The sequence below is a fragment of the Colobus angolensis genome, unplaced genomic scaffold, assembly GCF_000951035.1.
Source record: "Colobus angolensis palliatus isolate OR3802 unplaced genomic scaffold, Cang.pa_1.0 Scaffold244, whole genome shotgun sequence".
Lineage (NCBI taxonomy): Eukaryota > Metazoa > Chordata > Mammalia > Primates > Cercopithecidae > Colobus > Colobus angolensis.
The window spans coordinates 2,995,430-3,005,634 of record NW_012115644.1 but is presented as its reverse complement, the minus strand read 5'-3'; the positions used below and the strand labels follow the sequence as shown (position 1 = coordinate 3,005,634).

Genomic DNA, 10,205 nt, shown 5'->3' with positions numbered 1-10,205 from the left:
GACAGAGCGAGACCCCGTCTCAAAAAAAAAAAAAAAAAAGAAAAGAAACAGGCATCACAACAATGCCCTTGGAACCTAGGTAACTTTTTACAGGTTCATAACCAAAGACTAAGTCTTACTCAGTTCATCCTAATGAAACTGCTGCATGTAATGATAGAGAAATGAAAGTTGCCCTCTCATCTCCTCTATTTCTCATGGTAGCTTTATTGGTACCCTAGATTTTCAGAAGTTAAGGCTTTAAATCAATTGCTTTTCCAGCATAGATACCCTTTCCTTTTTCTTTAATCAAATGGCCAATTTGCCACTTGCTACAAGTCTATTCCTAGCTATTTTTAAAACAACCTGCTCTATAAGATACCCTCTTTTTGGCGGGGGGGAGGGGGGGTGTAGGGGGACCTAATGGACTTTGACCCCATCTTCTCTTGTATAGATTGCTGCCTTTATTGCTGAATCCATGCAGAGTTGTGGCGGACAAATAATTCCTCCAGCAGGCTACTTCCAGAAAGTGGCAAAGTATGTACTTGACTTGGGCCTCCTTGGTCAAACTGAGAACACTGTGACAATTCTGTAGGGCCATACTAGTTGCTAAGATATTAAAATAATTCCTGATTAGCTAGTAAATAGCCACACCTGAGTGCCTGCCATCCCAGGACTCCTGGATGCTCTCTCAGCCTTCCCCAAGATCCAGCATGTACAAGGTTAACACATGGTCCAACAGCGAGGGTTCAGAACTCTGCTCCAGCCCCCAGCCTGCATCCTCTCTGATTAACTAGTACCAAATCTGTATTAGTCAGGGTTCACTAGAGGGAACGAACTAATAATATATATATAATCACATACACACACACACATACACACACACACACATGCACACACACACAGGGGTATTAAGTATTAACTTACTTGATCACAAGGTCCCACAATAGGCTGTCTATAAGCTGAGGAGAAAGGATAGCCAGTTCAAGCCCCAAAACTGAAGAGCCTGAAGTACGATGCTTGAGGGCAGGAAGCATCCAGCATGGGAGAAAGATGTAGGCTGGAAGGCTAGGCCAGTCTCTCATTTTCACATTTTTCTCCTGCTTTATATTTGCTGGCAGCTGATTAGATTGTGCCCACCAGATAAAGGGTGAGTCTGCCTTTCCCAGCCCACTGACTCAAATGTTAATCTCTTTTGGCAACACCCTCACAGATACACCCAGGATCAATACTTTGTGTCCTTCAATCCAATCAAGTTGACACTCAGTATTAACCATCACACAAGCCTTCCCAACTGGTAAATATTTGAAGACTAACCCTGTTACCAACTACTTGTTTGATTCTTTCTCTTCCCACTTAACATACTGTAATAGGACTGGGTGCTGTGGCTCATACCTATAATCTCAGCACTTTGGGAGGCCAAGGCAGGAGGATCACCTGAGGCCAGGCCTTCAATACCAGGGCAATATAGCAAGACTCCTTCTCTACAAAACTTTTTAAAAAATATTATCTGGGCTTGGTGGCCCATGCCTGTACTTCCAGCTACTCAGCAAGGCAGGCTGAGGTGGGAGGATGGCTTGAGCCCAAGGATTTGAGGTTACAGGGAGTTTGATCTTACCACTGCTCTGCACTCCAGCCTGGGCAACAGAGTGAGACCTCATCTCTTTAAAAAAATTTAAAAAATACTGCAATATAGCTTACTTTAAGCAGCACAAACCCAACTGGTATGGAATATATCTAATCTAAAAATTATGTGATTATATTATAAAGTCAATGACATTTATGTGGGGTTTAGAGTACTGAAATGTTTTTTAACAAAAATTAAGTCTTCAGGTTAACAACTTTTTTTTTTTTTTTTGTCTTCAATAATTTGCATCTTTGTGGTTGGGTTTGGGGCTCTCAGTGACCTGAATGCATTAGACTACTGCTTTGCTTTTCAGATATGTACACGGCGCAGGGGGTGTGTTTATAGCTGATGAAGTTCAGGTGGGCTTTGGCCGAGTTGGGAAACACTTCTGGAGCTTCCAAATGTATGGTGAAGACTTTGTTCCAGACATCGTCACAATGGGAAAACCTATGGGCAACGGCCATCCAGTGGCATGTGTGGTAACAACCAAAGAAATTGCAGAAGCTTTCAGCAGCTCTGGGATGGAATATTTTAATACGGTACATTTTGGTCTCCAACTTTAATGCTAAGAAGGAAAAACAATGCATGTTCTTATATTTTTTGACAATGTAGTAAAGAATAAAGCTCAGTATTGTTGGCTAACCACCCAGAACTCTGGCCAAAGATTTTCTTATTTTAATAAAACATGTAAATTTTACTTTAAGTTCCGGGATACATGTGTAGAATGTGCAGGTTTGTTACATAGGTACACATGTGCCATGGTGGTTTGCTGCACCTATCAACCCATCATCTAGGTTTTAAGCCCCACGTGCATTAGGTATGGCCAAACTTTTATCCAACCAGATTTCATTCTATCTGGCAAAATGCTTCTTGTATTTCTGCTTGTATATCTTTACCTGTCCTAAAACAGTCTTATTAATTTTTCCAATGATAGATGATTGCCTTGCTAAATTACACAGGTTATGATATTTTCATTTCTTTGTTTCATATCACACTTAAATTTCCAAAACACTTTTAAAGTATTTTGGTGACTCAGTACTATGAATATTATATGGCTGTCATAAGAGATACTAAATTTTTATCTTTGGGATATTATATTTCTTTGCTTTATCCCCATAAGCTTTAAGCTTGGAAAAATTATTGTAGTTTGTTCAGTATATATAATAGGACTTATTACATCTAAAAGTAAGATTCAAATCTGAGGACATAAATTATTCAGAGAACACGTCATTGCTTAGCTATTTTTCCTCAGCTCAAGGACAGAAACCCCTATTTCCCTCACTGGACAACACTATGAAATCCTAAACTGCCAACATAATGTCTGGTTTTTGTTTGGATGAGCAAATAAATTCCCTGGTAGTCCTTCATACCAGTTATGCAGCTTGGAGAGTATAATTTAGAATGAATTTTCACTCAATCCTGAATAAATAGAATCATGCTCTATTCTAAATATGGGAAGCTAATATTATAAGAGAACATTTTATTAAAATTATATCTTCACTTATGTATGTATGAGCCAAATTCTCATGGATGAGGGAATACCACTAATTCAACTGGTATATTTTCTCATTTGTCGTCTTTTTTTTTTTTTTTTTTTTACAGTATGGAGGAAATCCAGTATCTTGTGCTGTTGGTTTGGCTGTCCTGGATATAATTGAAAATGAAGACCTTCAAGGAAATGCCACGAGAGTAGGGAATTATCTTACTGAGTTACTGAAAAAACAGAAGGCTAAACATACTTTGATAGGAGATGTTAGGTATGTTCATTATGAAGTTGTCATGTAGTTACTCATTTTTTTCAAAATAATAATAGTTTGTAGGCTGGGAAACATGGAGAAACCCCATCTCTATTAAAACTACAAAAAATTAGCCAGGTGTGGTGGCGCACACCTATAGTCCCAGCTACTTGAGAGGCTGAGATATGAGAATTGCTTGAGCCTGGGAGGTGGAGGTTGCAGTTAGCCGAGATCGTCGTGCTACTGCATTCCAGCCTGGGTGATAGTGTGAAATCCTGTCTCTAACAACAATAATCGCTTATATTTTATCTTGTAAGTTTGCAATAAAGTACATAAAACTAAATCTAGAAAACACCAAAAAACAGAGATAGCAAAAATTATTCTTATTCCAGAGTCCAGATATCACCACTGTTAACATTTGAGTGGGGCCGGATGTGGTGGTTCACACCTGTAATTCCAGCACCTTGGGAGGCAGAGGCAGGAAGATTGCTTGAACCCAGGAGTTTGAGACCAGCCTGGGCAACATAACAAGACCTTGTTTCTATAATAAATAAACCAACAACAACAAAAAGCATTTTGGTACATGTCTTTCCTGACTTTTATACTTTTTTAATAAAGTTAGGATAATGTCAGCACCCAAAAGATGAAAAGAAGGAACTTAATGTAGCTCTAAATAATTTATTGAAAATTATTTAAAATGCTATTGTGAAAAGCTGGATATTTTTCATATATATATATGAAACATTGACATATACATATATGTTAACATTTATCATCATTAACATCCTGAGAAACTAAATAGCATGAAAGGGTTATTTTTAAGCCATTTTCTTTTATAATTGAGAAAAGAAAACTGGATGACAAAAACTGATTTATTTCCAAAATTAGAAACAACTCTGAACATAGATTGGTATCTTGGATTAGTTAGAATTAAACTTGGAAATTAAATGGAAGTTTGGGGATAGTGTTAACTTTTTGTGACAATGGAGTGTTGGACAGATTGTGCGTCAAGTTTTTCTTTACCTCTCACAGGGGCGTTGGCCTTTTTATTGGAATTGATTTAGTGAAGGACCATCTGAAAAGGACCCCTGCCACAGCTGAAGCTCAGCACATCATCTACAAGTAATTCACCCCCACACCCACCTGTTTGGTATCTTGGCTGCAGGATGCCTACCCACTTGAAAGCTTGCTTGACTTCCTCCCATCCCTCTGAAAAAGGAAAGTTTAAAATATATCCTATTTATAATGTGGGCTTCTTAAATGCAGAATACTTAAACTGCTCTATGTTCACATCATTTTTCAGTAATTGTAGTTATCCTTTGCATGCACTCACATGCATTTCCTACACAAATTAGGATGAAAGAAAAACGTGTGCTTCTCAGTGCCGATGGACCTCATAGAAATGTACTTAAAATAAAACCACCAATGTGCTTCACTGAAGAAGATGCAAAGTTCATGGTGGACCAACTTGATGGAGTTCTAACAGGTGGGTCCATGGATCTTTAAGATGTCTTCTTGTTGCCTCTCCCAAACCCACTGGCCTAGCCGTAATGACCATATGCATCTTGTTATTCATGATGGAAGTGAGGCAGGGCAGAAATAAATGTTTAACTTTCCATTTAGGACTAGAAAAAGATAGCCAAAAAGTAACCACATGGACTCTTAAATTGAAATTTTCAGTTTGTACTCATATAACTCCAAATATAAGTTTTTGCTGAAGGAACATACTGTGTTGTCATTTATTTTTACTTTAGCTAGCATATTTAAAAGTGCATGTCTGCATTGTGCCATGCACCACAAATACTACAGTGTATAGTATTTCAGCATTGTGCCATTAATACATGAAACATTTCTGATAAAAAACATTATATAGGCTAGAGTGTGACAATTCTTTGCTATATGCTGAATTGTTTACCTTTGCAAGGTTTTTTTTATTTTTATTTTTTTTTGAGACCGAGTCTCACTCTGTCGTCCAAGCTGGAGTGTAGTGTTGTGATCTCAGCTCACTGCAGCCTCCACCTCCCAGGTTTCAGTGATTCTCCTGCCTCAGCCTCCTGGATATCTGGGATTACAGGCACCCGCCACCATGCCTGACTAATTTCTGTACTTTTATTAGAGATGGGGTTTTACTGTGTTGGCCAGGCTGGTATTGAACTCCTGACCTCAGGTGATCCACCCGCCTCGACCTCCCAAAGTGCTAGGATTATAGATGTAAGTCACCACATCCAGCCTAACTTTGCATTTTTAACTTTTATTTTTTAATTTTTATTTATTTATTTATTTTCTGAGACAGAGTCTTGCTTTGTCACCCAGGCTGGAGTGCAGTGGTGGGATCTCGGCTCACTGCAACCTCTGCCTCCCAGGTTCAAGCAATTCTCCTCCCTTAGCCACCTGAGTAGCTGGGACTACAGGAGCATGCTACCATGACCATTGTCTATCATAAAAATGTATCTTTTGTTTGCCTATATTATGCAACTAGGTTAATTTATTTCTTTGTTATGAACATACATTGGATTAGAAAGTAAATTAGTACTGTAAAACCATGTTGAATAGCATAAAGCATGATACAAATCATAGGTGTTGTTGTTTTAGCTTTAGTTATATTTTTACAATTCAGGGTGGCATGGCAGCACATGCCTATAAGATCCCCGAGGCCAAAGTAGGCAGATCGCTTGAGTTGAGATCAGGATCACTCAGGAGCTGGAGACCAGCCTGGGCAACATGGTGAAAGGTTGTCTCTATCGAAAAAACAAACAAACAAACAAAAATTAGCTGGACATGGTGGTGCATGCGCCTGTAGTCCCAGCTACTTGGGACTTGGCTGAGGTGAGAGTATCACTTGAGCCTGCAAGGTGGAGGTTGCAGTGAGCCACGCCACTACACTTCAGCCTGGGTGGCAGAGTAAGACCCTGTCTCTCAAAAAAAAAAAAAAAAGATTCAACTTCTTTACTCAGCTTTCAGAGTAAAACTGAGAAGCTAGGAATCCATATAGCATACAAAATAGATAGTGAATAGTGAATGTCTGGAAACTTGAGAGTCCACCAAAGTTATTAAAAATACGGTCACTGTCTTTGGACTTAGAGTGCATGCTCACATCCAGACCTGGCAAGCATTCCTCACAAGCAGGTGTGTCCTTTGATCCCATAGGGCAGAGTACAAGAGAGAGTGTGGCTTGGGACAATCTGTCAGTCTATGTCTGCATCACCTCAGAGTTTGAGTGTTCTTAATAGTAGACCAGAAGAATTTCCTTTGAATACAGTGAATGACGAATAGGTAAAATGGGCTTAGTGCCACCTATAAATGATACTGGTAAAATACTACAAAAAAATCTTAAAGCGATTTTAATAGCGACTTTTTTTTTTCTTTTTCTTTTTCTTTTCTTTTCTTTTTTTTTTTTTTTTTTGAGATAGAGTCTTGCTCTGTCGCCCAGGCTGGAGTGCGGTGGCGTGATGTTAGCTCACTGCAACCTCTGCCTTCCAGATTCAGGTGATTCTTCTGCCTCAGCCTCCCAAGTAGCTCGGACTATAGGCGCATGCCACCAAGTCTGGATTATTTTTGTATTTTTAGTAGAGACGGGGTTTCACCATATTGGCCAGGCTGATCTCGAACTCCTGACCTTGTGATCCGCCTGCCTCGGCCTCCCAAAGTGCTGGGATGACAGGCATGAGCCACCGCACCCAGCCCATTTTTTTTAACATATAACATTTCCTTCTATTCTTCATTAAAGGTATTGCTAAGATACCAAAGAGATTTGTTTCTTAGGTTTTTATCTTATTTTATGTTATGTCTTCTCCATAATACCTTCCTTGATTTAGTTTTAGAAGAAGCCACGGGAACCAAAAGTGAAAGTGTGACCTCTGAGAATACACCATGCAAAACAAAGGTAAGAGTCGGCTACTTTATTTTTAGGGGAAAGTTTAAAATTTGGGGAATGTTTAAAAAGGGAATACAAATTTTCAAAAAATTGTACAATGACCATTAGAACAATACCAGCCTGTATTAGGTTGGCTTATTGTTGCAATTTTGAGTGCACAATTAAATTTCCACAGCAAGTGTCACATCATTTGACAGGACTAAAGCCAAAGAACCATTCTTACAGGATCATTCCTGTACCAAAAACAGCCTCGTGGGCCTGCAAAGAGGGCCTACAAGATATGGAGGGAGGATTCAAACCGCCTAAGTTCCTTCCTGTTTTTCCTGAGGGCTGCCTGACACTGCCTCCGATTCTCAAACACTGCCTTTACAACCAGCAGAAGCATTAGCAGGGAGGTTCTGAAGTGCCAGAGTTCGGTTCTAAAATGAACTAAAGTGTAAGCTTCGAATGGCAGTGGGGCCTGGGAACTGTCTGGCACTGCCTGGCCTAGTTTCTGCATTTGATGTGCTTCCAGGAGAGGGCCTTGCCATTCTCTGCTGAGCTACTGAGGGTGTGAGAAAGAGCACCCTGGACTGGGAAACAGAAAGGCAAAAACTTGAGAGGCTTTGTTGCATAATTTGTTATTTGTTCATGAGTTAGATGCATAAAGGAACACCCAGTGCCTCAAGCCCTCCTGCACATCCAGTGGAGTCAGCAAAGTCTTTTTACGTGATTAAAATCATCAGGCTGTTTGAAGGAGAGCGAGTGATTTGCTAACAGCATGGCTTCTGTCTCGTCTAACAACACAAACCAATTAAAGGAATCAATTATTCTTTGATGTCAAGAATAGTTTATCAAGTCTAAGACAGAATTGCAGCCGTTAACTACTGGTTCCCCAAGCATTAAAAAGAGTCCTGCAAAAAAAACGAAACAAAACAAAAATGTTCAGCACAAGAAATCCCACTTTAGGGTTAGTAAAGTTGGCACACATGTTACGAAAAGATGACTCGGAGTCCCAGATTTTCTGTTGACATCACATTTTAAATGTCTGTTGAAGATACTGAGGACAGGGTTAGAAAGGAGCAAGCAGTGTTGTTTTGTTTGGTTTTTCTGTTTGTGTGTGGGCTTGTTAAGTCAGTCCTGTGGAGGCTGGTTGGGATTAGAGGTGGATGCCCACTGGAGCTTTGTGTGCCTGTCTTGCAGATGCTGAAAGAAGCCCACGTAGAACTGCTTAGGGACAGTACCACTGACTCCAGAGAAAATCCCAGCAGAAAGAGAAATGGAATGTGCACAGATACACATTCACTGCTCAGTAAGAGGCTCAAGACATGAACGATTTGCATTTTAAAGCAAGATGCGATATCCAGAGTTATAGAGAATGAGTAGATGTGTCTCATCAGTTAATAGCTCTATTGTACCTCTAAAGGTGGAATTGTCAGTTTAGATTCATAAATAAAAAGGCAAATGAGTAATCAGAATAACCCAAGTGATAATCAAACCATGTCAAGATTATTAGTTCAGACTCTAGCCTGTTAATTTTCTTACTTGAGATTTCTGAAGCTACCTGATTTATTCTATTAAACGTAAGCTTGCAAACTCAAAATAAATTGGCAGGTTTACCTCTCATGTTTTAATGTTTCAAATTAGAGAGCAAAGTGTAACAGGTTCCTTCACTTTTGAGACTTAGTGCCTTAAAATATGTATTCTCTAAGGATTTCATATACAGAAGTATATTTATTGACTGTAATAAAATAAAATATGATGTAAACAAAAAAATACCAGAAAAGTGTTTTCCTACCCTTTGCAGGGAATATTAAGGGTTGGGATGGTAAAAGCAAAGTCATTCAGAAAAAAGTCACAAACAGTAAATATTAAAAAGTGATAGAGTAATTCAGACCTCTAGCAAGGAACCTGGTTAATCACCATCCTGTGAGGACTGAGAAGGGAACAAGGAGTATACACAGAAACACACGCACAAAGATGTTTCTGCAACAGCAGCCATAGCTGAAGCAGGGCATTCAGTCAGGAGACTTCTGCTTTGTCTATTCATGGATTGTATCATTTACCTGTCAGGTAAGAAATTATCTTTTGAGGCAGGGTAGTTGCCCAGGCAACTAAAATAAACTAAAGTGTAAGCTTCGAATGGCTGGCACTGCCTGGCCTAGTTTCTGCATTTGATGTGCTTCCAGTAGAAGGCCTTGCCATTCTCTCCTGAGCTGCTCAGGGTGTGAGAAAGAGCACCTTGCAGTACAGTGGCACTATCATGGCTCACTGCAGCCTCAACATCCCAGGCTGAAGCAATCCTCCCACCTCAGCCTCCTGAGTAGCTGGGATTGCAGGTGCACACCACTGCACCTGGCTGATTTTTGTATTTTCTGTAGAGACAGGTTTCACCATTTGCCCAGGAGGCTGGTCTCGAACTCCTGGGCTCAGGCAATCCGTCCACTTCAGCCTCCTAGTGCTGGGATTACAGGCATGAGCCACTGTATCTGGCCAAGGAATCTTCCTCTTATCATCAAGTTTATCATCACTTATGCACACCCCCCACATGCACTCTAGCAGGAGCACATGAGTGCGCGCGCGTGCACACACACACACACACACACACACACAATCTAGCCCAGCACTGGCAAAAGGAAGTTGGAGGAAAGTAGGACATCGAGGATCTCTTAGTTACATGATGCTGCCATGAGAGGTTCATTCAGACGCTGATAGAATGAACTGGAAGAAATTTGAATTTCCGGGTTAATATTTCCCATTCTCTCCCTATTGCCTTTCTAATAATTATTAAACTTTGTGATTTATTTTTATTTTTGAAACAGAGTCTTGCTTTGTTGCCCAGGCTGGAGTGCAGTGGCAAGATCTTGGCTCACTGCAACCTCTGCCTCCCAGGTTCAAGGGATTCTCCTGCCTCAGCCTCCCAAGTAGCTGGAATTATAGGCACGCACCACCATGCCTGGCTAACTTTGGTATTTTTAGTAGAGATGGGGTTTCACCATGTTGGCCAGGCTGG

At 40.2% G+C, this 10,205-nt stretch overlaps 1 protein-coding gene across 3 annotated transcripts in view; it reads left to right on the top strand.

The window, feature by feature from the left end:
* ETNPPL (ethanolamine-phosphate phospho-lyase) overlaps positions 1 to 8,968 on the top strand; it is a 21,842-nt gene extending 12,874 nt beyond the window's left edge. For all 3 annotated transcript variants that reach the window (XM_011945746.1, XM_011945745.1, XM_011945744.1), the window contains 7 exons: positions 431 to 513; positions 1,917 to 2,142; positions 3,206 to 3,360; positions 4,372 to 4,461; positions 4,695 to 4,825; positions 7,155 to 7,222; positions 8,396 to 8,968. In XM_011945746.1, coding sequence (XP_011801136.1) covers positions 431 to 513; positions 1,917 to 2,142; positions 3,206 to 3,360; positions 4,372 to 4,461; positions 4,695 to 4,825; positions 7,155 to 7,222; positions 8,396 to 8,524 — 882 coding nt within the window. In that variant the 3' untranslated portion in view covers positions 8,525 to 8,968. The remainder of the gene's footprint in view (positions 1 to 430; positions 514 to 1,916; positions 2,143 to 3,205; positions 3,361 to 4,371; positions 4,462 to 4,694; positions 4,826 to 7,154; positions 7,223 to 8,395) is intronic.
* The last annotated feature ends 1,237 nt before the right edge of the window (positions 8,969 to 10,205 follow it).